The sequence below is a fragment of the Penicillium odoratum genome (assembly GCF_028828045.1).
Source record: "Penicillium odoratum strain IBT 22623 chromosome Unknown utg000004l_segment0_segment0, whole genome shotgun sequence".
Lineage (NCBI taxonomy): Eukaryota > Fungi > Ascomycota > Eurotiomycetes > Eurotiales > Aspergillaceae > Penicillium > Penicillium odoratum.
The window spans coordinates 109,919-135,767 of NW_026643146.1; the positions used below are offsets into that span (position 1 = coordinate 109,919).

General features: G+C 46.1%; 10 protein-coding genes across 10 annotated transcripts; 7 read left to right on the forward strand and 3 right to left on the reverse strand.

Moving 5' to 3' along the window:
• Positions 1-1,970: 1,970 nt before the first annotated feature.
• N7520_004301 (uncharacterized protein) lies at positions 1,971-4,058 on the forward strand (the record flags this gene model as incomplete). The annotated part of the gene is made up of 6 exons (XM_057138235.1): positions 1,971-2,247; positions 2,315-2,499; positions 2,773-2,809; positions 3,223-3,415; positions 3,749-3,810; positions 3,868-4,058. 6 exons carry the CDS (start codon positions 1,971-1,973, stop codon positions 4,056-4,058), a joined length of 945 nt encoding a protein of 314 aa, XP_056996442.1.
• An 881-nt stretch (positions 4,059-4,939) lies between these two features.
• N7520_004302 (fungal specific transcription factor domain-containing protein) lies at positions 4,940-6,703 on the forward strand (the record flags this gene model as incomplete). Its single annotated transcript, XM_057138236.1, has 5 exons — positions 4,940-5,007; positions 5,112-5,808; positions 5,866-5,957; positions 6,009-6,277; positions 6,336-6,703. The coding sequence occupies 5 exons, from the start codon at positions 4,940-4,942 to the stop codon at positions 6,701-6,703; spliced, it is 1,494 nt and encodes a 497-aa protein (XP_056996443.1).
• Positions 6,704-7,286: 583 nt separating this feature from the next.
• On the forward strand, positions 7,287-8,872 carry N7520_004303 (MFS transporter; the record flags this gene model as incomplete). Its single annotated transcript, XM_057138237.1, has 2 exons — positions 7,287-7,616; positions 7,688-8,872. The coding sequence occupies 2 exons, from the start codon at positions 7,287-7,289 to the stop codon at positions 8,870-8,872; spliced, it is 1,515 nt and encodes a 504-aa protein (XP_056996444.1).
• A 924-nt stretch (positions 8,873-9,796) lies between these two features.
• N7520_004304 (uncharacterized protein) lies at positions 9,797-10,023 on the forward strand (the record flags this gene model as incomplete). Its single annotated transcript, XM_057138238.1, has 2 exons — positions 9,797-9,823; positions 9,889-10,023. 2 exons carry the CDS (start codon positions 9,797-9,799, stop codon positions 10,021-10,023), a joined length of 162 nt encoding a protein of 53 aa, XP_056996445.1.
• Positions 10,024-10,029: 6 nt separating this feature from the next.
• N7520_004305 (NADH-quinone oxidoreductase) lies at positions 10,030-10,332 on the forward strand (the record flags this gene model as incomplete). The annotated part of the gene is made up of 1 exon (XM_057138239.1): positions 10,030-10,332. One exon carries the CDS (start codon positions 10,030-10,032, stop codon positions 10,330-10,332), a length of 303 nt encoding a protein of 100 aa, XP_056996446.1.
• Positions 10,333-10,335: 3 nt separating this feature from the next.
• N7520_004306 (uncharacterized protein) lies at positions 10,336-10,594 on the forward strand (the record flags this gene model as incomplete). The annotated part of the gene is made up of 2 exons (XM_057138240.1): positions 10,336-10,425; positions 10,493-10,594. 2 exons carry the CDS (start codon positions 10,336-10,338, stop codon positions 10,592-10,594), a joined length of 192 nt encoding a protein of 63 aa, XP_056996447.1.
• Positions 10,595-12,069: 1,475 nt separating this feature from the next.
• N7520_004307 (uncharacterized protein) lies at positions 12,070-14,226 on the reverse strand (the record flags this gene model as incomplete). The annotated part of the gene is made up of 3 exons (XM_057138241.1): positions 14,168-14,226; positions 13,967-14,084; positions 12,070-12,506 (listed from the first exon to the last, which is right to left on the reverse strand). Exons 2-3 carry the CDS (start codon positions 14,073-14,075, stop codon positions 12,070-12,072), a joined length of 546 nt encoding a protein of 181 aa, XP_056996448.1. The 5' UTR covers positions 14,076-14,084; positions 14,168-14,226.
• Positions 14,227-16,090: 1,864 nt separating this feature from the next.
• Positions 16,091-18,035, forward strand: N7520_004308 (uncharacterized protein; the record flags this gene model as incomplete). Its single annotated transcript, XM_057138242.1, has 2 exons — positions 16,091-16,135; positions 16,194-18,035. 2 exons carry the CDS (start codon positions 16,091-16,093, stop codon positions 18,033-18,035), a joined length of 1,887 nt encoding a protein of 628 aa, XP_056996449.1.
• Positions 18,036-22,395: 4,360 nt separating this feature from the next.
• Positions 22,396-24,798, reverse strand: N7520_004309 (Zn(II)2Cys6 transcription factor; the record flags this gene model as incomplete). The annotated part of the gene is made up of 1 exon (XM_057138243.1): positions 22,396-24,798. The coding sequence occupies one exon, from the start codon at positions 24,796-24,798 to the stop codon at positions 22,396-22,398; it is 2,403 nt and encodes an 800-aa protein (XP_056996450.1).
• A 578-nt stretch (positions 24,799-25,376) lies between these two features.
• Positions 25,377-25,721, reverse strand: N7520_004310 (stress responsive A/B barrel domain protein; the record flags this gene model as incomplete). Its single annotated transcript, XM_057138244.1, has 2 exons — positions 25,377-25,532; positions 25,623-25,721. 2 exons carry the CDS (start codon positions 25,719-25,721, stop codon positions 25,377-25,379), a joined length of 255 nt encoding a protein of 84 aa, XP_056996451.1.
• Between the last annotated feature and the right edge of the window lie 128 nt (positions 25,722-25,849).

Consider the following 25,849-nt stretch of genomic DNA (forward strand, 5'->3'; position numbering starts at 1 on the left):
TCGCTCATTGACGACTTTCCTTCTACTTGCCCTCAATCTCCTGGCAGCGATGTTCACTAAAGCGATAATATCAACCCCGCTTGAGTGGTGCGAACTAAGTCAATTTATGTTGGGAAAGATCATTTTGGGAAGTACATATAAAGAGCAGAAATTGCTATGTAAATGTGATATTCAAGTGTCTAGTTTATCTAGGCATTCATTTTCAGGCCCTCCGCTTCCCATTCCAGCAATGTTTCAGAATTAGATAAAGTAATCGGATGGTTCAAGCCGAGTATTTGCTTCTGCTTGGTTAAGCAATCTCGTAGCAAATTGATGGCTTCGGCATCGTGAGCTGAAGATTTCCAGGTGAAAGCGAGATTAGCCATGCTCGTCAGCGTGTCAGGATGATCCTCGCCAAGCTTCGTCTTGCTGGTCTCCATCACTTGCACGTTGAGCTGCTCAGCCTCCTGCCACCGGCCCTGGTTCCGGTATGTTGATGCTAGGTTGGCCATGCTCGTCAGCGTGTCAGGATGATCCTCGCCAAGCTTCGTCTTGCTGGTCTCCATCACTTGCACCTCGAGCTGCTCGGCCTCCTCCCACCGACCCTGGTTCCAGGAAGTTGATTCTAGGTTGACTATGCTCGTCAGCGTGTCGGGATAATCCTCACCGAACTTCGTCTTGCGAGTGTCTATCACTTGCACCTCGAGCTACTCGTCCTCCTTCATCTCAGGTAGAAAGGCCCGGTGATATCATGCTACCGATATTCAACGCTTTTTGCGACCATCTGCAACAATATTGTCGAGGGCTGATCTGGCGTCCAGGCGAAGAACTGGCCAGACGCAGAAGAAAGGGTCATAATCTGCATTCCGAGAGTATGGACGAGATAAAGAGAGAAAGAGAGAGCTGGAGCAAACGCAGGGGGTCAGGTGACCCCACTCTCCAATAAATAGCATTTTCTCTTCTACAGCGTTTGTTGAATAGAAATGCCTCTGGAGGATTGACTTGAGGTTTTCAATTTTCATTTTGGTGAGTAAATACTCGTTTTCTGGTATACCGTCTCCATTCTGCGTTCATTCCCCATGAGCATGCGCCATATATGCCTTTTAAGTCAGATGACAGTAAATCCGACCGTAGCGTGTGGCGAACTAGTGGCTCTTCTCATATCCGTCAAACTGTAGGACCGGGAATACCCCAACTGTGGAGTTGCATGAATTCCGGAGATACCCCAATTAGCCTTCTGGATGAAGTGGGTCAAGGCATCCTGGTCGCTGGAATTGATTACATGCATACCTCATGCTGGATCTTTCATGGTTGGGCAGTGGGTTGAGGGGGATTCCCGACACGACCTTTTCCGTGAGCCAGTCTAATTTCCCTTATAGGTAAGCGTAAGCATACACTCTGGCCACTGACAACCTGACCGAGGTAAAGACCCGCCGTCAATCCCCTCTCTCCTTCCCCTCTTAGCCTCGCCGTATTTATTCGTAGAGACCACTATAGCTGCCTTGGAAAGTATGTTGGAGCTATCTGCAAGTTTCTACGAATGTAGAGGGGTCTTTGGACAATAACTACCCTGTATAAAATTTGGAATACTTAGTTCTATATATGGCTAGTTGAAATGAATTACGTAGGAGCCTCAGTTATCTGGGGTAAAAATCTATTTCCGGGAACTTGAGCGGGGTATTTCTGGAGATTTCCCGGGGGAGGCACGCTTGTTTCACCGACACGGGGGAATTCCGATCGATTCTGAGTATCCACCTTGTAACCAGTGGCCGTAAACCCGACGCATCAACCTTGAAATATACACTAATACATACACGGTAGTGGATGTCTGATCGCATCCGTGGATCCACATTCGCGATGAGACAACCTATATAAACTTCGACATGGCTGATCCATTTTCAAAAAAAAAGAAGACCGAGAAACTGTTCTTTCAATTTTTTCCCCCTTTTTCGAGACCCAAAGATTGAACAAGTACAGTATACACTTGCACGATGGGTATAAGTCGTGTCTCCAGTACCATCCCCAAACCGGCGGTTGAACAGCCGGTGGAAGAGGCAACGGCACAGCAAACCAAATGTTTCGTGGAAGAACGATCTATAGATGAAGCTCGTCCATTGAAGATTGTCATCATCGGGGCCGGCATTTCTGGAATCCTCGCATGCATTCGATTTTTGCAAAGAGTCCTAAATCTGGAAATTTGCATTTATGAAAAAAATCCCGACATTGGGGGGACTTGGTTTGAAAACCGTTATCCCGGGTGTGCCTGCGGTATGTCATGTTATCTGGTTTCTATGTATACTTTCTGACAGACCGCGGCTATACACAGATATTCCAGCTCATACCTACCAAGCGACCTTTGAGCCTAATAAAGAGTGGTCCACATTTTATGCCAAGTCCCCGGAGATTCACAAGTACTGGGCGCACGTTGTCGACAAATACGGATACAGACAGTATATGAAATTTAACTACCGTGTGTTAGAGGTGGTGTGGGATGAAAAATTCTCGAAATGGAGGCTGCAAGTAAGTGAAACTCATGCCGAAGCGGCGATGCGATACTGACCTATTTTTTTAAGGTTGAAGCCATTGATACGGGGTCTATGTTTAAAGATCAATGTGATGTTGTAATTTAGGCAACGGGGGCCTTGAATGATTGGAAGTGGCTATAGATCCCTGGTCTTCATGACTTCAAGGGCAAATTGATGTATAGTGCCTCCTGGGACCAAAGCTATGATTATAAAGTATGCGCCTATTAGATGCGGTTATTTCTTTATGGCAACAACTAACATCTCATAGGGTCAGCGAGTTGCAGTTGTGGGCAATGGATCAAGCGGTATTTAGATTATCCCTGGCATTTTGCCCGATGTGCCACATATGGATCACTATGTTCGTAGTCGCACTTGGGTCTCTCCTCCTTTTGCGCGTGAACACATTGAGAAACGTGGTAAGGGATTGGAAAACTGTGAGTATACACAACGGGCTTCTATTTAAACCGTTTCCCTGACACCAGAAATATTTAGTCATATTTACCGAAGAGGATATTGAACTCTTTAAACGAGATCACAAAGCCTATTAGAAGTTTCGCAAAGGTGAATCGTAACCCCGTAATTCCTTTGTATTTCTTTCTAACAGATTTCATAGAGATCGAGCTGGAACTGCAATCCGTTCACGGGTCTACCCTTACTGGGAACGAAATGCAAATCCGCGCCTAGGTAGAATTCGTGAATAATATGAAACGGCGACTAGCCGGTAAGCCCGAGCTGATCGATGATCTAACTCCTGCTTTCCTATCCGCCTGTTGTCGTTTGACTCTGGGGCCTGGTTACTTGGAGGCATTAACAAATGAGAAGGTTGATATTATCACCACGAACATTGTGAAAGTTGATGAAACAGGAATTATCACCGCAGATGGGCAGCACAGACCTGTAGATATGATTGTGTGTGTAACTAGATTTGATACCTCTTGTACTCCCCGATTCACGGTTAAGGGGCGGGGAGGAGTTACTTTGGCTGATCACTGGAAGGAAACCCCCTAGACCTATCTGTTAATCGCTACTAATGGGTTCCTAAATTACTTTATATCTTTGGGACCCAACGCCGGGCTAGGTGAAGGTAATCTCTTAACTCTGATTGAGAAAGCAGTGGATTATTTCACCAAATATGTAATCAAAATCTAGTGTGATAATATCCGCGTAATGAGTGTCCGACCTGAATCCGTCAAGCGTTTTACTCAGTTTTGCGATTAATATTTCTCGCGGACTATGTTCAGCAGCAAGTGTCGCAGTTGGTGTAAGGGCGGGACTGAAGATGGCCGTGTTACAGCCCTTTGGCCTGGTAGGTGATATATTTAGGGGTCTAATATTCATTTGATGCACTCGCTGACTAGATTAGGATCATCTTTGTACTCTATGGCTGCGTTTGAGCACCCGCGTTGGGAAGACTTTGAGTATAAGTATATTGGGAATAATGCCATGGGGTGGCTTGGTGATGGGTGGACGGAGAATGAGAAACACAACAAAATCAATGTTGATTATCTAGATGATGAGAAGATTGACTTTCCTAAGCCGATCAAGGATACTTAGAAATAGCCAAATGTACTTGAGTTTTCCAAAAATCTTAAGAGGACTATTCGGATATAATCTAGGTTTTGATGTTGTGACCGTACGCTTACCGGATTTATCCGGATTTGCACCCTCCAGGCTTAGCGCCACCAGTTCCTACCAACAGAAGACTACCAATACCCCGGAAATTTTCTTCCCCTACCCTAAATCAACTTCGACCCCAGATTTCTTTGATTCCCAATAACCATGAGTGCAGAAAGACAATTCCGCTACAACATCTGCCAGCAAAGCTTTACACGCAGTGATCACTTGAAAAGACACCATCTACGCCGTATATATGCCACCCTCCTGATACTCCTGTTCAATACTTAAGCCTTGAGCAGATACCGGCAAGAAGCCATACTTCTGTTTATTTTGTGACGAAACCTTTTCCCGATGGTAAGCTGGGAAATTGTGTCCCTATGGAATTGCTCCAATCCTGACAGTCCATTTTCCTACAGCGACAGTCTTCGCGACCACTATACAAATTGTGCTAAACGTGGAGAACGCCGTATCCCAGAAAATGGCCGGAGAGGCAGGCGGCGACAAGCTTGCCAATCGGTAAGCATACTATTTGAGGGCGCCAGGCGTTGTATTGTACTAATATACGCGGCCACTACACGCAGTATACATCCTTAAAACTTCGTTGTGACGGAAAACAGCCATGCGAGCCGTGCCATAGGAAAGGCATCAATTACAGCAATAAGCGAACCTCATCTTCGCAAAATCACAAAAATAAAAAGGGTATGAAGCACAGCAATCTACCTCGCCAAAAACGCACTGAACAAAATTAGGGTCGTCATCGACGCGACAAGACCCTTATAACCAGCCAACAGACCCCGGGTCAGTCAAGTCCTTGATCAATGGTGGGACAGACAGCTTCACAGAAAAATTCGGACATCCACCGCGTGATGATCGGGCCCGAGGGCTGGTATATCAGAACCAGACAGCTATGCGGGATGAGGAGCGCGAGACCATCCTACAGCATGTTGGAAGCAACAATCCGAACTAGCCCCTGACTTGCGTAGATTCCAGTATTGCTGATCTTGATTTATTCCACGATACATGGCTTGACTTCTTCAACGTCCCTTTTGACAGCGAACACAGATTTCCGGAAGATTTCAATAAAGGTGGTGCTGCTCATTACTCACCATTGGCTGAAACAGATCCAGATCTCTCTGTATCGTGGGGAGACATAATCCTTGAACCTGATCCGCCATTCGTGATGGCTTTGATACAATCTATTTTGGCCCAAGGTTGGACTGTCTTGAAAGATACGAAAGCCCAGCAAGACCTCTCCAACAACCTTACATTTCTCCTGACAACCGCTCGTATCCGGAAATTCATCGCTCTATATTTCAAATACTGGCATCCGGGCTGCGCAATGGTTCATGCGCCTACATTCGAACCCGAAACTGTATCTGTACCCTTGTTAGCGTCGATTGTGTCTATGGGCGCAATGTACTCCAGTGACCAAAAGGAGGTCTACGTTGCAAAGAAAGTGCTCGATTTTGTGGAACTTCTCATTTTTTCGAATGATGTATTCTCACCGGAGAGCGGAATTGAGGCTATCTTCTGCGGTAACAGGCTCTGCGAGGATGAAGAACTAGACGACTGGGTCAAGTTCCAGAATTTCCAGGCAGGTCTCGTAATTACTGGAGTGCAATACTGGGCAGGGAATCTAGCCTCTCGAGACCGAGCGATGGAGACCCGATTGAGTGAAATTATCAAGGTGACTTTCGTTGTATTCCCTTATTGGTATATCATGAAACTAATAGTGTCCTCATAGGTTGCTCGGAGGATTAGCCTAGCGAAATCTCGACATCGACCTGCAGACTCGGAGTTAGAGCATTTGTGGATTCAAAAGGAGGGCCACATCAGGTGCGTAGACGCCAAGGTGCCGAGGTAGCTTCCCCAACTAACACCTGACAGGACGATGGCGATGGTATCCTTGCTTGATTCCGCGTTCTTTTTTTACCAAAATTTCCCCTGTCGTCTAACACCGTCTGAGATGGAATTCGAACTGCCTTGCGAAGAATCGGTTTTCCAAGCGGAGCATCCATTCGCCGCGCCCAATTTTCAAGCATCACGCGATATAACGGCTTTCGAGGCTTTTCAAGGGCTCTTTGACGATGATCGGGGCTCTCCTAATACTACCAATATGCATTTGACAACCTTGGACATGTTCATTCTAATTCACCGTATGATTTCCCTGCAATCATCCTTGACCTGCCAATTTTGACTAATCACTTTATACAGTACTATACGTCTTTATCAACATGCAGATTTCTTCTTGGGGCGCATTTGTACATCAGAGCCCTTATAACCAGAATTTACAGGGTCGGGAGAGAAATTCAAGCAAAAGACGCACTTCAAAAGACTTGGTTCTCGACTCGATCCGCAAAGCTTTAACACGCTGGCACGAACATTGGTTCACACTCTGTGGCAAAATTCCGAAAGATGAATGGGACTCCTTCGGCTTCTACAAAAATGGATACAACTTCTGGCTTGTCTCGCAGTTGCTGATCACACGAAACGACGCTGCCGATGTGATCATGCAGATGGGAGTGAAGTGTGATGATAAGTTAGAGGAGCTGAATGTGTTATTGCCTGATGAAGAGGATTAGTTAAGTATTTTTTGAGATACATGAAACCCGAATAATTCAAAAATCTAGTATATGTTTGGCGGTTCCTACATTCAAATGCTTCACTGACATAGGCTGCTTGGGTACTCCAACCATTGAGAAAGTACCTAAATTACCGGCTCATGAATCTCAATATCTGGTATCGATTAACCGTCTGATGCTTCTTGGTGTTTTACAGACAGCTATCCTAGTGGTGGTACTGGTGCAATTAACATTGGGAACCATCTCGGTCGGAGAAATCGGAGTATTTTCCGCTTTCGGACCGGAGATACCTGATTAGGACCAACATCAATAACTCCGATGGTCTCTTACGGACGACTATTGTTGGATTTATGGATTTTTTTTTAGTCCGGCATTACGGAATACCGTTGATCTTTGCTTGCTATCTCTGGAAGATTGCCGAGACAGTAGCCGTCATTAACGTCACAATAATGCAGAAATTTACGATGAACTAAACTCATTGAAATAGGACCCCGTATAAAACGGGTCCAATTGCCCTTCTCCTATTCGACTTTTTCACTACACTTTTCAGGCTTCCCATTCTCGACAGCTTTGCTCTAAGACAATGCCAGTAAGATTACAAACGGATGACTCCCCTCCAGGGGATCTGGAGCAATCCAGGCAGGGACAAGAGTCACAAGACTACATCAGTTCACATGGGAATGATCTCGATGAGAAGCCGACAAATCTCGTTGACTGGGATGGCCCCAATGACCCAAAAAATCCTCACAACTGGCCCAAGTGGAAGAAAGCCTTGTGCACCATCTCCATGGGCACGTTGAATTTCTGTGTTACATTCTCGTCAAGTGTAATGACTTCAACAGTCAAGGCTTTGGCGGAGGAGTTCGATGTCTCGGACGTTGTTGCAACCCTTGCAACTTCGCTCTTCGTCTTGGTAAGCCTCAACCGACGTCCAAGAATGTTTATCCCCTTATCACCGTGCACAGCTAACGAAATTGAATGAAGGGGTTTGCTGTTGGGCCCATAATATGGGGACCGCTTTCTGAGCATTCAGGACGACGAAACCCTATGCTCTTCGGCTTTTTCGTCTTTGCCGTATTCCAAATTCCGGTTGCGGTCGCACAAAATCTATACACCATCATGATATGTCGATTCGTTGGCTGCCTTTTCGGCTCGGCCACCCTTGCTATCGGAGGTGGCACTTTGGCGGATTTTTGGGCTCCCGTGGACAGAGGAGTGGCTGTGTGTGTGGTTTTTGCAGCGACCTTTGGTGGCCCTGTTGCAGGCCCCATCATTGGAGGCTTTATCACGCAATCATTTCTTGGATGGCGGTGGACACAATGGATTACTCTCATTATGAGTGCCTTCTTTGGTCTCATGGCGCTGTTCCTGATTCCAGAAACTGCGGCGCCAATCCTTTTACAATCAAGGGCAAAGAAAATCCGGCACAGCACCCAAAATTGGGCCATGCACTCAAAGAACGAAGAGGAACGTATCACCATGGGTACCATTGCGTATAATGTCGGCGTCCGTCCGATTATCATGTGTGTCCAAGAGCCAATTCTGATGTTGATCAACATCTACATTGCACTGGTATACGGTATCCTCTACCTCTTCTTTGAAGCATTCCCCGTCTCCTTTGAGGAACAACGCGGTTGGAATGAGGGTGTGAGTGCGCTCCCTTTTCTTGGTATTCTCATCGGTGTCATTGGCGGAGTTATCTTTATCATCATCTACACCAAGAAACGCTTTGCGCGGAAATTCGCGCAGCATGGCAAGGTTGTTCCAGAAGAGCGCCTTCCGCCTATGATAGTGGGTGCAATCATGCTACCTATTGGTCTTTTTTGGTTTGCGTGGACATCTTCTCCTCACATTACCTGGGTACCGCAAGTCATATCAACTATTCCGATCGGCATGGGCCTGATGATGATCTTCTTGCAAGGACTCACATATATCATTGATGTCTATCTGTGGTATGCAAACTCTGCTCTTGTGTCGAATACATTCATGCGCTCCCTTGTTGGTGCTGGATTTCCACTGTTTGCGACTGGGATGTTTCACAACCTAGGTGTGGCTTGGGCGTCTAGTCTCCTTGCATTTTTATGTATAGCATTGGTTCCAGTGCCGGTTGTGTTCTTCATCTATGGGGCCCGGATTCGCAAGCTTTCGAAATTTAGTCCGAATGTGTGAGAAAAATCGCACAGGTGCATCATGTGCGTACATGAAAACCTTGGAACGTGCTTTTTGCCCTTGGTATATTCTTTTCTAATATGAATATATAATTCATTCAGTTTCAGTAGCATTTGAGTGCAGTCGAAACATTTACTTCCTACTGAAGCCATTGAATTCTTTATTAGTCCCTTACCTGGTCAATTTCAGTGGTGATAGAACCTGAAGACAGGTGAAGAAGAACAATTTAACAGGGACTACAAGAGCAAGATTAGGCTTATCTGATCATCTCCAAGCCTCTTATCGCCCCCAGCTTCGGAACTTCCAGATTTGGAAAAAAAAACCTTTCTCGAAGTACCGTAGACCATGAGAAATCCCCTTCGTTGTAACGTCCATGGGGTATTACCGAGATGGAGGGAAGTGGGGGAAGTCCGACTGCAAAGCTTGATGGGTGGAGACAGGAATTCTACTGTCCCACCAATCAGGTGAGCTTGCGAACCCGAACCCGAAAAAAAGCTGCAGGGTCTTCCCGTCAACTATGCCGAACAGATGCCGCCTGGAAATTCTCGGCCCTTCGGCATTCCGAGAGGGTCTTGGAGTAAGCTAGAGGGATAATCAAACTATAGTCAACAATAAATTCGCTAGTAGCTCAATAGCGAATTATATTTGTCTATTATTATTAAGCTACTTACAAATCGAGTGGGTCGTTTGTATGGAAAAGAGAACTTTGGAAGGTGCACATAGACAGACGTTGAGGAAAAGCGAAAGGTTCACGGATTTTGCGTAAATGGATTATACGCGGACCCCTTTGCCACGCCTGCTAACACATCGATTGAAATAACGCCGGCTGCCCAGATCACAGTTTCACATCCATACTCATTTGGCTTCCTCAATTCCCATCTGTTTTCGTCCTTTCTACAAAAAACATATTTCAGTCACTTCATCATGGCTCCCAAGATTGCAATTGTCTTTGTATGTTCTACTCTACAATGACCATGTTAGTGCAAATAGCACTTCGCTAATCAAGACCCTAAAAGTACTCTATGTACGGCCACATTCAAAAGCTTGCAGAGGAGGAGAAGAAGGGTATCGAGGCTGCCGGAGGTCAAGCAGACATTTTCCAGTATACCCCCATGAAATACGATAGTAGTGAAGAGTTTATTAACGATTGAACTCCTATGATTGCCGAGACTCTCCCCCAGGAGGTTCTGGCCAAGATGTACGCTCCACCTAAGTCTCACTACCCCGTGGCGGACCCCAACAAGCTGCTGGAGTATGATGCCTTACTCTTGGGCATTCCTACTTGTTTTGGAAACTTCCCCGCCCAGTGGAAGGCTTTCTGGGACAGCACTGGTAGCATCTGGGCCTCTGGTGGCTACTGGGGCAAGTATGCAGGTCTCTTTGTCTCAACCGGTGGTCAGGGTGGCGGCCAGGAGTCAACCGCTCTTGCTGCTATGAGCACCTCGCGCACCATGGCTTGATCTATGTTCCTCTCGGCTTCGACTGCCTTCCCTCTCCTCACTAATATGGATGGGGTTCACGGAGGCAGCCCCTGGGGCGCTGGTACCATTGCTGTAAGTCAAACTATTGATCTAGAAGTATTTCAAGTGGGGTTTAATTAACGGGTTCTCCAATTTTTAGGGTGGCGATGGTTCTCGGCAACCCTCCACTCTTGAGCTCCAGATCGCCGAGACTCAGGGCAAGTCCTTCTACGAGCATGTCTCCAAGACCAACTCCGCTTGACTGCATGGAGGTAGCCAGTCTAAGTCGGAAATCACAAAGTCTGAGTCAACTGCTCGACCAGTGGCCGCTGATAACACCAAGCCAGTGACCAAGAGCTTCCAAAGTCAAAAGCCTGTATCGGAGAAAAGCAAAGAAGGTCCATGTGGTCTGCCTAGGAATTGTACTATCCAATAATCAATTGCAAATATAATGCCTCTTACTCTACATCCGTCTATTCCCAATTTATCAATGGGCGTACTTCTATTTTCTAGAGCCGGCATGACCGAGAGGAGATGTTTCCCCGCCATGGAGATAAATAATCAGGGACACAGCAACATATCAGGCAAGCGCTGGAAAGATGATCTTGCAGCCTTAGGGTGAAACTGGGTCACGTTCCCAGCCATAACTATGTCGGAGGATAGTCATGTGATGGCCAGTCCGTTGGCCTTACAATGGCCCTTTGTTTATTCGAACACATATGCCCGAATCCACATATGCCCGAATCCATTCGTATCGCCTAATCCCATGCGGGAGTATTATCTGTCACATCCTCGTTATTAACAAAGCAACGAGAAATTATTCAACAGTTCCATCTTCATACTGCCCTTGGGCTTCTCCCGGTGGTGCCGAATCGCCCAAAATGGGAATAAGGGGACTATGGAATCTACACATCAATGGTTAGCCATACCACTCGCTCTCTCCATTAAATACTTATGGTTATAAACAGGCCATTGGTACCGCGCTTGTGATCCACGCGTTCGGGTAAGCCCTCCAGACGCCGCCGATACCCTGTGCAAGGTCAAACAGATACGTGACAAGAACGTCGATCTCGATAAGTGGGAGAGGGTCCCTTTTCCGAACCCACTCAACTCGTACTTCAAAATTACGTTTACAACATCGATCAAGATGCCGGTACCTTTGCTCTTTCAAAGTGGTCGTTTGTTGATGGCATCTGGAGCCCCCAGCTCTAGATCGGGATTGAATAACCTTTTTCTAGTCATTTCTGAGAAATTTATGCTGAGAATTTTCTGTTGAAATGCAATCACTGGTGAAGAAAAATGGATTATAGATGAGGGTAATTAGCACTAAGAAGACAAAGGAGAAAGAAAACTGTTGTTGCATGTGTATTTTAGTTGTATTGTTATGGAGTTCTGTGGGTCACGACCCAATACTAGACTTCCGCAAAGCCCAACTCAACCCGGGCCCAACCCGGGCCCAACCCAGGCTGGGTTGGGTTCTGGGCCCAGGACTCCAACCCAGCGCTGGGCTCTGGGCCCAGAGCTCCAGCCCAGCCTGGGTCCGGGCCCCCAACTTGGGCCACAAACATAACAGCCATGCCAAGACCCGTGACTTTTTTTCTTTGCATTAATCATGCGGTTTTTGCCTGTAATAGTGCGTATTCCCTTTACAACAAGAAAAGTATGCCAGGATAGAAATAGTGTATTCTATTGAAAATTCATCGGGGGGCTGCCCCCCGATGAGAAAATTATGTACAATCATTTTGAGTAATACTCAAAGACCTCATCCTCTCGAGCCTTACGTTTCCGTCCTGATGCCCGTACCTGGGTACTATTCTCAGGTGCCGGAAGCTGGGGCTCATCTACCTCATCTAGCTGTACATGATCACTTGTCTCCTCGTCTGCCTCCTCAGTATCACTAATCAAGTCAAATTCCACCTCCTCAAGCTTATCATCTTTCTCTTCCTTCGCTGTTTCTATCTCGATATGAGAGAAGAATTTCTCTAGATACTTCGCCTCCTTCTCTTCAATATCAAACCTTGAAGTACAAAGAAACATCATTAGCTCTTCAATTGTCTGCTTCTTTTGTCTCCCTCGACGATAATGACAGATATCCCGAGCAGTATTAAAGAGTCGTTCAACACCTGCACCTGTTGCCGGGAAGGAAAGTGTATCCCGTGCAAGGGCAGCAATTGCTGGAAAGCGAGTTTGGTGCTCTCTCCAGAACTCTCCAGAAGGCAAGAGGCCTAAGATGAATAGTATCTATTAACCAGTTAGTATGATATCGTAAAGGATTCGAAAAACGTACCACTATCAAGATACTGGGTGATTTCATTAGTCGCTGTCTCTGGTTGTGCTATACTTTCATCTAACATTTTATCAAGCTTTGAGCTTAATTGAACAACCGGGCGGGTTCCATCTAAGGACTGGCTAAGCGTTGAGAGTTGCTCTTGGTATGGAATAAGTGCCTGTTGGAAGGAGTTGCGATACGTATCGCGCCATTCCTGATCCCAATCGTTTGTTAGGAAGAATTTAAACTTGTTCACAGGCGCAAGCATTGTGCTGATAGCGTAGAGATGTCCTTGAATACCACCAGTTTGAGAGTAATATTCATCAAGCTTAACCCGACCAGCTTCTAGCGCGTGGAGCATCTCTTGCTTCCATGGAACGCGCTTTCGTCGTAGCTGTTTCATTGACTATTCAAGGTGTTCAAAGAGCTTATTATAAATCTTGAAGATATAATGCGCTGTGACATCACGAGTCTTTGACAGTTGAGTTGTATAATCAAAGAAAGGCTCAGTAATGCAAAGAAGATAGTCAACTTGGCGCCACTCTTCGTCATTTAGTAGCATCTCCTCGCAGTCGTACTCCGTACAGAATGGGGCAAAGATATCACGTAGACGCTTTGCCCGGCGAAGCATCAAGAAGGTTGAATTCCATCGAGTTTTCACATCTTGGATAGGCACTAGCTTCACGTCTGTTGTCTGGAGATTATAGAATATTTCCCGGCGCTGAGGACTCGCATTGACGTAGATAGCGAGAAAGCGGACCTTATTCAAGGTATAGGAAATCTCACGTACTTGGTGCTGCGCGTTAAACTTTGCCAGTCTTGACTGCTTCTCTGTCCACTTTGTCTCGGCTAACTCATTTAATGGATTTGCCTTGATACGGCCAAGAAGCTGCTGGAGACTGAGCTGGATAACGTGAGCAAGGCATGGAATTCGAGGAAGAATCACATCATCTGCGAGAGCCTGCTGGAGAGACTGCTGGAGAGAAGTAACCAAAGTCTTATTATTCGATGCGTTATCCGTGGTGATTCCAAACACTCGGCCTTTAATATTATGCTCCATAAGAGTTTGAAGGAGCACACCACTTAGATTCGCACCTGTATGCGAACCATAAACTGGCTTAAAGCCAAGAAGTACCTTATGGTACCTCCAATCAGCATCAATAAAATAGCCTGTGATTGCCATAAACGACTGCGAATAGGGAGACGTCCAACAATCAAGCGCAATTGATATCTTTGAGCCAACTGGTAATCTCCGAAGTATGCCTTCTTGCCGGTCTTTAACAATGCTTGTTAATCGGCGGCGGATTGTATCGGCAGAGGGGATTATTGGTAGGCTTGGGGCGCAGCGAGCCCGAGAAATCAGACGCCGGAGCGAGGGATGCTCAATAAGGTGAAGTGGGAGTCGATTAAGTGTTAAAAATTGGAGGAGGTCTTCTTCCCATGATTCTTGTGAAAAGGGCGTATTATCATCCATCGGTAGTCTCTAGTATTCCCCAAAATATATTAGTCAAGATATTAGACACTGACTTTGGCCGAAGATAGGATCAAAGAAATGATCGAACATACCCCATTCTTTAGAAATTTAGTGATCTCATTCCCCTTCCCTTGCCCGGCCTTTAAACACCCTGCTGTCTTAAGGTGTCTTTGTATTGTCGATGTGCCATGGTATTGCGCCTTACCCTTTGCCTTTGGATTAACTGTGTATGGATGCTCAAGGATAGCATCACAGCGTTGACACATTACCTTTGGCGCACCATCCATATTATGGGCAACTTGGTGGAACTGGCTCCAAATCTCCGCATGTCGGGTTGAGTCCCAGTTGATCTTACTTTTTCTCCCATAATCAGTCTGTAACCACCAGTCCACCCATTCACTATGGGCCATTCTTTCATAGAGAACAAAGGCTTTCCTTCGGTCGGGTCCAACGCGCGTAAAAGAGGAAGGAACTACCGGTCGGAGAGGTCGGAGAAAGTCTTGTTCGGAGGCATCAAGCGTGTATTGACTACCAGATGGAGTGGCTGGGGGGTTTGGTGTTGTAAGATAGCTAAGATTATCTATCTCGCCGTCATAAATTGAGGATGCGAAGTTAGAGTGCTGACTTTGTGACATGATGAATTAGCTCTATGATCAATATTGAATGTAAGGGAGGATTGATTAAAGAGACACCTAATAAGTAATAGTATCTTTAGGTAGTAGGGAATAAGTTAAATAAACATGATACATCAATCATGATGAGGGGGTAATAAGAAGAATTAGGTTTGATTGGCTAGAGAGTTACATATGATGTAGAGATAACCCAGAAAGCCCAACAATAACCCAGAAAGCCCAGCTAAAGCCCAGTAATAACCCAGAAAGCCCAGCCAAAACCCAGTAAAAGCCCAAAAAACCCAATAATAACCCAATTCCCAGCCCAACTTATGTTTAAGATCGTCAAAAAATTTCAACCCATCGCGCCAAGAAGAAAAACTTCAATCTTCCAGTGGCCTTCCTACTCTATAGTCTTCTTTTGGCTGATTTCTGAGTAAACTAATCTAATTAAATGAATAAAATGAATCACTTTTATATATATTGTTCTCTATATTCTGTTAAATTAGTGCAATTCGATAAAAATTTTCTTTACTCTCGAAAGATGCATTAGGTACCTTGTGTTATAAATATATATCTTTATCACTTCATTATTAATTCAAGGCAGAAATCTCATGATTAACAGACCGCGCCTAGAATAATAGAACTTTCATATAGCTCTATGGTAATTTAGTATATGCTAAATCAACTCCTTATGAATACAAGTCTATTTCTTAAAATTTCAAATGATTTATGAAAAGAAGGCATAGTGCTACGTTGTATAGACCAGACATGTGTAAAGAACGGTATATTATCTTGATGACTGAGCAGAGTTATGACAAGAATTATGCAAAAGTTGGGCTAAGTTGGGCCTGGTTGGGTTTTACTGGGGGCCCAGCGTTGGGTCCGGGTTGGGTCCGGGTTGGAGAAGTTCGGCCCGGACCCAGCCTGGGTTGGGCTTTGGGCCGAGTTCTTAGGCCCAAGTTGGGCTTTGCGGAAGTCTAATTTCCACAAGTATTATATTTATCTTGAATTAGGATACAGCGTAGCAAAACATTAGAACGCGGATAATAGTCCATAGTAATCGCTTAATCAAGACTATAATCAATTATCCGATTATATTAGACATGTTTAGTCTTAGCCAGTACATCGATTTTCATCTTTCTAGATAGAGCTCGCCTAAACAGCCTAGAGGAGTAGGTGTACTGTAACAGGTTGAAATACTTTACCGGGAAATAACTCCCCCGGGTAATTCCATGTGAAAAATAAATTAGTCAGCACGTACGAGTCTCCAAGGTTGTCAACCTAGAATAGACCCCGGGGCTTCCAGGGCTCTCTCTTTGCTTCCTCTAGTAATTAGACAACCATCCTTTCCTACCGTCGATTCTTTGTGACCACTGGCACTGAAACTAGAAACCCATAATAATGGATCAGTTACCAAAAGAGATCAGGCACATAATCGCCGATTGGGTGAGCCTCTCTGTCTAAGCTCTAAAGCGATAAATTGCACCTCTAATTCAAGCTACAGACAGGACAGATATCCAAGGAAAGCCTCCAAGCGCTGGGCTTAGTCAGCCGTGAGTGGAACGAGATTGCCAAAGAATTCTTGAATCAGCATATCATCATTCGCTTAAGGGAAGGAAGAAACCCCATCATACCGGACGACCAACGTATCCTCATACACGCGAGACAACTGAGCCTTGTGGCAGAATGGCGCCCGTATTTCCCTCAGAAAACATCTCTCTCCAATCACCGAAAGCCTCTGGCCAGGGACAAGCCTGACAATCACAAGTCCCACATTTCTAGTCTTCTAGAAGGAGCATTCTCTGGGGATCACTCCGTCCCCGGAGCTGGTTTCTACGTTAGAGGAGATTGGAGTCCTGTTATTGATCTGATCCGACTAATTCCTCGTTTACACGAAGTGAATCTCCTTGTCTTCCATGGTGGTCCAGTCGAACTCTTTGAGGCTCTTTCACAATATCACCCTACTTGTCGAGTCTCCATATTCAGCACTTTGATTAAAAAAAACCCAATTCGGTGGGACTCATTTCCTTCTATAGATCCGGTGTGGATTTCCTCGCCAATGCTATATGCTGTCCATTTGACTTGTGAGGAGTACTACCCTGTGCTCTCTGAGGATCCCGATAGGATACTACAGAATATTGTGTTACATGCGCCGAATCGCAAAAAGATCGCATTGCGGATTAGAGGTCGGGATAATGGTCAGGCCTTAAGAGAAAGGCTACACGAAGCCAGTGTGGACATGGCCAACAAAAATGACAAACCACCTGGATCTGCTAGAATTGAAACCATGTCATGGCCTCTCCATACCGATATGACAGCTACTCAGTTCCAAGATTGGCACACAGTCACCGATTTGAGTGTTTTGAAATCATGGACTGTTGGCTGTATTAAAGATTCGACACTGCTCCAGTCTATTATGGATATTCGCCCTTTCAAACAGCTAAAGCAACTCACCCTTGCCGTATTTGCACCTAAGGGTGATGGGCCAAGGTTTTGGCGCGCTGCAGAGTCGATGTTCAGCTCGCTGCCACCATTAACATATCTTTGTTTATTGGGAGTATATCATCCTGGGTTTCTGAACAATGTGCTTAGCTATGGGCATGGGCAAACTCTCCTTGAGTTGAAATTGCATGAGCAAATATCACCTTATCCGCTCGCAAGAGGCGTGTCTCTACCCCGACTGTGCAAAAAGGGGCAAGCCGGGCCCATATTTTCAACTGAGCAAGTTCGAGAGTTGGGACGCTATTGTCAACTTGTTCGGAAGCTACAAATCTGTGTACAGCGATATCCAGGTCCTCAAACAGATATGTCGAGCGCTCTGGGACGTTTTCCCTCCCTCAAGGAGCTCGACCTTGTGTTGAATTGCTTACCCCAAATGGATGCGAACGGAATGCCTGTCCCACCGCGAGAATTGACCGAATTTGAAAAGGGTCTGGTAGCGGAGTTTGGGCGGGGCAGTGATGTCTGCCCTAGCTGGTTCATTCGGGACTGCATGGTCAACTGTGCTATGAGCGAGAATTTTGTGAAAGCGTTCTTCACACACATACGCAAATCCCAAGAACATCTTATCCAACTAATCATTCACCCTCTCTTTGGTCAATTGGATCAGTATTCCGGATCGGAGCAATATCCTCGTTTCCCTCAAGGAGTAAGCAAATTCATCCACCAGCCTTTTTTCACTAACTTGACCTCTGTCTGGACGGTAAGAAAAGACAATGAGGTCAAGCTACGTGCGATGTGCGAGAAACCTTTTAATCCCGCCCACCTCAAGAAGTACCCTGATGAGATTTTATCGATTTTCCGTTCCACTAGCATGTGGGAGATGAGGCCAGAGATTATTACCTAATGGCTTGATTAGGTAGATCATGAAGGCTAAAGCATTATCTTATACGTAATTAGGATCAGTCATACTGTCAGTAAGGACCGGATCGATATTTTAGTAACTCCTGAATAGACCTATACTTTAGTGGTTAATTGCACTCGACTCCATTGCCTTTTTCTATATCCTGATTAGTCCGTTTTGCGTGTACCCGTTAGACTTTAGTAAGCCTATTGGACAGCCCATTGGGCTTCGGTGGGCCGGCCTAAGCCCATTGGGCTTTGGTAAGCCTATTACGGCCTATTAGAGTGGAGATACTATTTTTACATGATTTATGAAAGATATGCTGTATTTTTAGTATTCTAGCTGTAAATACCATAAATAAAATACATACTTTTACTACTAAGAGATAGGGTTTTGTGCACAAAACCCCTTCTACCTGAAATTTCAGGAGTCATTCATTTGCGCTGAAATCAGTAACCCTTATTGATCTGATAAAATTTGATTGATAAATAATAATAAATAATGACTAAAAACACCTAATTAATTATATGAAATCTAATTGGCTGATCAGGGTGCTTCCGTACGCGACTAGAGGTGCGAGATGTGGGCAAATTCTTATCACCCGCACTTTCATCCGAACTTTCTTCGGATAAATCCCCTCTTTTTCTCTTTAACCTCATACTCTCTCTCTTATATACTCTTATACTCTCTCTTATACTCTCACTCTTATCCTTACTCTCTTTAATATTACTAATTTCACTAATATTACCCTTTTCTACCTGAACTAGACCTCATACCCGCCCGCGGGCGGCCCTCAGAGGGCGGTGTTGAAATATCCTGGTTGCCGAGATGATAATGAGGCTGGAATCACGTGCATAATTGTATATCTCTCACACTGCTTGTATCTAATGCAAAACAACGAACACAACTCCCCTCAATAACATGAAAAATTGAAGCATCACTCAATAAAAACAACACCGCCCTCTAAGGGCCGCCTGCGGGCGGGTATGAGGTCTAGCTCCTCTTGACTGCGTGAGGTCACTAATAAAGTTGAATATTTATTCAAAAGACAAATTAGTAGTGATATAAAGAATTCGTCTGACATCAGTATTTGTACGTCTTAAGGGCTTGGTTTATATGTTATTTTGGCTTTCGATCTAGAAACAAATACTCTAGTGGCTTTGAGATGGAGAGAACTGTTATACGCATTATATATTGTCAGTTTCTATTCAATCACAAGAACGTCTAGGGGATTAATGTGCAAATAGTTTTTCACCCGTCGTACCTACAACATTGACTTACGTTACACTAGGAGGCTTAGTGCAGTCGACCTAGGCACCATGCTTGTTGTAGTCGTTTTGGGCATCACGTTTGTCGAGGCCGAGGTCCTAATGAATAAGTCGTATAGCAATAGCAACTGCAAGGAACTGTCAGCTGTCAATCTAATCGATCGAAATGAGATTAATCCATATTTTTAGAAAGGGAAAACGCGTTAATGAGCTCCATTTCGTGAAAAATGGGGTAAACGAACAGGCCAAATAAATATCAACAGCAATTGATATTTCACCATGCTGCCTCCTTTCTATATACACGGGAGTAGAAATTTATCAAAATTAGAGGGGAAATGCCTGATTACTTATGAAGGAATGCCACTTTGAACTAACAATAGGCAAAGATTATCAAGAGCCTCAACTTTGCACATTTGCACACATCCCACTGTACCATGGATAGAGAGACTCTTGGGCTCCTTATCCTAGACAAAAACAGCCACCAATAACCCACACTGAGTTTTTGACGAATGTCATATTTGATCTGGCCATGATATTGAGGAAGGTGTCCGAATGTTTTTTTCGGGAGGCTAAGCCCGCTTGCCTCGATCTTACAAAAGTCGATGCTTTCTACCAATACCTACAGCAGTGGGTCCATATCCTTCCAGTATGAATCTAATAGGCAAGTATTCCATCGCCTGGTGCTATGGAAATGCAGTGAGTTAAGCCCCATTTTCCTTGCAGATCAATTTCAAGTGGCCTATCAAAGTACGCAATATTACAACGCTGATACGTGTTGTCTGCATTCGTTGAGTGAGGCATCGGGATGAGCGAGTCAATGATCAAGGATCGGTTCGAGAAACTTTGCATACCCACAGCCCAAGTTATGGCCGCTATGATAAATCAATTTTGCTCTTTTTGGCTCAAGAATATACGCCGATGAGATTCAATACAGTCTGCCTCAATGTCTTCATTCGCACTGCTGGATATTTTAAAAAGATGAAAAGAACCAGAAGGCATTTGAAGATGTTTTGGCTAGCTTTAGTACCCCTGCATGCCGTTCGCCACTGGCAAAAGATATGTTTCATTTTGATTAGAAGGGAAGGGTTGGACCAATCTATCGATGGGCTAGCTAGACTGACCTCTCGGCGAATGGACATATGTCGATCTGGGCGGTGGTATCTTCCCATTAAGCCAGGCTGAACCAGCAGAAACCCAAATGCAATATATTTTTGGTTTGATAAGCCGGATGCATTCGGGATACCTGGTGCATTTTGCCAACACTGTGTATAGATATAGAGCCTCTCAACAGAAAATAAATGTCTGGAACACCCGGTAACAAACAGTAGTGCTCCGGATCCGCCACTGTCAATAGCTTTCTTTGAGCGCCGTAATTTCTCTGACAGAGATAGCATTCGATTCTTACTTGAAAATGCGTGAAGGGGTCTAACCCTTCTCCCTGCGGACTTCAGACAACCAGGTCATCGAGAACCGTCTTCAAGAGGATGTCAAGACGTACGACGGAATGTCACCCATGATCTTCGGGCTAGGCAATACATATTTTGACAAGCTGTTCATATAAGCCCTACTTTTGCTTCGCAATGCCTGTGAAGCCAGGCGTGCGCAAGTTATTGAAGAGGGGGTTCTACACTGGAGCCATTTTCATATCTGTGACCTGGCAGGCTTTTACGAACTACCTATCTCAAAGATCCTGGACGCCGAAGCCATTTCAAGTGGAAAAGAGGGAATATTTGTATTTTACTTAAATAGGGGAGCATTCCCAGTAGAAATACCAAAGCCGTTTTGAAGTTTGGAGGCATGCTCGGTGCCTTGGAGCCTTCCGAGATTCAGAGATTGTCGATTGAAGTCACTTATAATTGAGTTGGAGGCAACAAAATGTTTACAGAATTAGATAATTTTCGTAGTGAGTTGCTAAATTCTTATTAATGTCTTAAAATTCTTGAAAATTGAAAGTGAATTTTAGCTTCAGGACACAGGCCTACCCAAACCCGGCTAAGGATCTTGGCTGTACTCCCTGTTCTAGCCAACTCAGAAGCTGCTTGCCGGGAGAAATTTGTTGCGGTGACGGAGTAAACAGATGTAAATGATGCGCTGCTTTCTAAGCCCCAAGAAAGCTAGCAAATAAAGTCAAGCTCAATCTGTTTAGAGTGCTCAAATGGTCTATGCAACGCGATCCTCAAACTGATGATCGAAGGCGATTAGTATGGAGACATTTATAGTATTCTTATCATCAAGCGAATCGTAATTCCGGGTAACTCGGTTTTTGTAGGTGCTTATAGGATGGCACGAATTGTTTATCGTCCAAATTGTGTAGAGTGATTCGGCCGCTTCCATTTTGCTATCAAGAATTGCGGGCAGGTGCGCCCAGGTGGCATTGACGTTTCGGGGCGTCCGAGAAAACGAAGATTTCTGAGGTAGACTGTAAAAGCTCTGCCCGTTCATTGCGATCTTCTTGTCTGTCTCAAGCTCTATCTTGACGCTGAAGGTCATCTGAAACTATTTTTCAGGCCTGCAACGTTCAGGTAGGAGGTTATCAGACGTCTCCAAGTTACGAAGCTGCCACTTTCTGCCAAAGGCTCTATGCCGCTTATTGTTAGAATGATAGATTTACCTATTTTCAAAATGAACGACAGGGGCTTTGTGTAGAAATAGAAGATCAAGTTGATTGAAATCAGTTGGTTCTTCGTGAATCGATCTCGGAAATTGATCACGATTGTATGGCTTTGTTCCTGATCTCGACCAACCTCATGTCATGAAAGTGTAGAATCCAAAGTCAGGCGGCCCTATTACTCCCAATTCACCACCACGCATCAGTGGATATTGGATAGGAGCGTTGTATACAGCCACGAGTATGACGCACCAGATCACATCCTAAGCTGCTAATCGGATGACCCCTCTGACTTCTGAAATGTCTCTGGAGATTTCTCTGCAGTCTTCGAAAGAACAAACTAAATCCATAGAGATCGCAGTGATAACATTATCCAGTACGAACAAAGCAACTGAATATGAGGGCTCCATGTTATGAATCATGTCTATTCTCATCTAATGCCATTATAAGTAAGACCGGGGGATTTTAAATGAGTGGTTCCGCTGTTCTAATTTCCATACGGTGGGCCAAAGAAGTTCGGTAGCAACATGTACTCGTTAATATCCATCATGGAACCTCGGTCATCATCTATGCAGGGAAGAACCAAGCCAGGAGGCCACAATGCCTCGCCATTTGGGTTGACTACCCCCTGTCCGACAGCAGAGATGGGCAAGTTATCGCCCCCTGGCTCGGCCCCCACTCCAGCCCCAGCCCCAGCTTGCTGTTCACCGTCCTGCGGTCGTTGGTACTGGTTTTGATGCAATGTACTCGCCGGGTCCGATTCATCTAGCCCCGACAGAAGGAAGCTAAAGATTTTCATTGCCCAGCGCCCGGGATCCCAGGAGGCTTGCGCTTCGTTCAAGAGCATTTGGCAGTTATCGAAGCTGGCCTGCATCATCTTGGCAAGATGGAAATCCCCGGCCTGCTGGGCCTGTCTATACAACAGGATTCCAGCCGTGAAGAACGCGGGGAATATCTCGTGGGGCAGGGCGCAGAGGGAGGTCTTGGTCACCAGTTTGATCGCGGCGGAGGAGATAGCTAAGGCGGACGAGTAGGCGATGACTGGGGAGTCGGAACTGTAGTGCTGCTGCGCCGGGTTCAGGTTGCCCTGGCCAGGTGGATCCATGTAGAGCAGCATGGTATGGTATTCGAGCAGAATCTCCATCTGCACACTCCATGCCGAGATTGGAGGCCCCCCATGTCTGACGGATGCCATATGTCCGGCGCTGGTTTTGGTCTTCCACGTATCCAGCTGGGCCTGAATGGCGGCAGCGGAGGTCGCTTCACTGCCAGGCCCGAACCGGAAGAGCACGATGGCGCGCAAGATGAGGGACAATTCCGCTACATGGATTTGATATTGAAACGCCGCTTGGCAATCACAGTGATAGGTAGCAGAATTCTCCTCGCGGGTATGGGTGTCGACAAATTCGTCCAGAGTCAGCATGTCGACATCGCACTGCATGATGTTGATGCGAAATGGACGCCCGAGGAGGACCGAACAGTGCGCATCGCGCAGGGACAGGATCCACCACAGTCGCTTAAGGAGCGCGCGATCGTCGGGATGCCGATTTTGGCTGACGGCCTTGCGATGCATGCCGAGCGAGACTGCCACGGTGACCCCGACCTCGATCCAGGAGCATGGGTTCCAGTAACAATCCATCTGTGGCCCCTTGAAACTGAGCAGAATGGCGACCTTGAGGAGAATAATTTTGTTATTCTCGTAATTGAAATCAAACAACGCCTTGGCACGATGGTAGAATAGCCGGCGCGCCACGACGCGTGAGCGGAAGCCAGCCTTGTAGATCAAGGTCGCATCGCCAAAGGTCATGGCAATGAAACAGATGGATTGGAGGAGAATCCACGGCACCTTGCGCTTTTCGTGAGCCTTTCGGAGCTCGATTGGATCGACCACGGGGTACAAAGGGTAAAAACGATCGAGAAAAACGTTGAATATGTCATCTAAGACCTCAGGTCCCGGGGTCTCAAACGTTCCTTTGGCCTTCAGGCATTCGATCTCATAGGGTGCCAGATGGGCCGGATGGTCATCCTCCTGGATGACGGCCAGCGACTGGCTACTGCAGATGCCGTGGCTGATGTCGTGCAGGTTCGGGTCCGCCTCGCGACGGAGCTGCAACGAAAATGTCAGGGGCGAGGACTCCCCGAATAGTACCAGCTCGGCTTTCAGGGCCTCTTCTCCCTCCTTGCCCACGAAATTTTGGAACATGGATGACAGGGACGGGACATTCCGCGACGACGTCATCGCGGGGACCGTGGTAGCGGTCAACGGGGCGATGATGTTGCTACTTGCGGAGCCACCCATTTGGGCACGCGAAAAGGTGGCAGTGGAAGCCTGTTCCTCGTTACTCTCAAACAGATGCGAGGCCGGCAAGGAACAGTATAGGGGCAGAGAGTCATTGCGGGCAGCAGCAGCAGCAGCAGGAGCATCATCATCATCATCATCATCATCATCATCATCATCATCATCATCATCATCATCATCATCATCATCATCATCATCATCATCATCATCATCATCATCATCATCATCATCATCGTCATCATCATCATCATCATCGTCGTCGTCGTCGTCGTCGTCGTCGTCGTCGTCGTCGTCATCGTCGTCATCTGGGGCATGCCTAGGGTTTGTCACCGCCGGCTTACGGTGCTTCGTGCCATATCTAGGGCTTGGAGATTCTGCCGTGCGCGCTTCATGTCGTTTGAGTCTGAGCCGCCGATCATATGTCCCTCGCTTAGAGGTGAGCAGGACACAGTCGGAATTATTGTCCATTCGGCAACGACTACAGGGAAAGCCTAATTGCGTCGCGTCGCATTTGACCTTTCGTTGATTACACCGTCGGCAGGCCTTAGCCGCTCTCAGTCGGTGCTTATCGGTGTTAGTTGTTGCAGACATGAAGTGCTTGCCTTTGGCCGCCGTCAGGAGCGGGCTGGAGGGGTGGGGTTAGGCTCCGCTGTGAGTGGTGCGTGATTCAAAATCCGGCCACGAGGGCCATATGCGATGGATAACTAATCCGTTGGAGTCTGTTGTCCAATACGTGTGGTTCCCTCCCAGCTGTTGTAGCCACCTCTTCGATCTTAGGGAAGAACCCGTTGCCGATCGGATCGGATGATCGCCACCCCACGGATGACAAAGCTAGTGCGTCTGTTCTCAGAAGTTCAGAACCACCCCAATATTCAGGTTAACAATCACCGTCAATGTTGGTGTTTTGGTTACTGATCCTATGGGGAGACTGCTTTTTCTCCAGTGAGCGATTACACGTAAATCACCGAGTTTAGGGCTGGGAGACTGGCAAATCCGCAATACGTGTAGGTAAACTGCAAGAACGCTTGTGAAGGAGTTACGGCAAGATCTCATCTTTGTGTAAACGGACAATTCACAACCACACATTCATATATAAATTTTCATAAATATCAAATTTTTTACAGCGCTGATCTTTTCCTAAATACCCTTTTCTCCAAGTCTCCACTACCTTAGTAAACTCCGTGTTCAATGTCCACGACGTGGACCTTTTGTACGATGGGCGTCAGACTGGCACCGAAATCCAGATGGGCCGGGTCCTTCTTGGCATAATAATCCCGATCTGCGACCGACGCAAAACCGACCACGAAGGCGTGAGTAATGCCGTCCTATCATTTCCCAAAGTCAGAGAATCTAAAATTTTGTTCCCCACTCGGAGGAAGGGGAGAGAAGTGAAAGGAGGGGGAGCGTCGTCTTACCGCGATTCCTTCAACTGAGCACTCTTTGCCGCCCACGCTTGAGACAATGTAGGGCTTCCCTGTAACAGGGTGGATGCACTTCTCCTTCAATTCTAGCATCCGTTGAATAGCCTGACCAGATATTAGTCCGACTGGGAAGAGAGAGAAAGGAATGATGTGCTTGACAGAGATACATCTTGGATGGTGGCAGCATGGACATCCTAATAGAACTGGAACTCGACGATGTG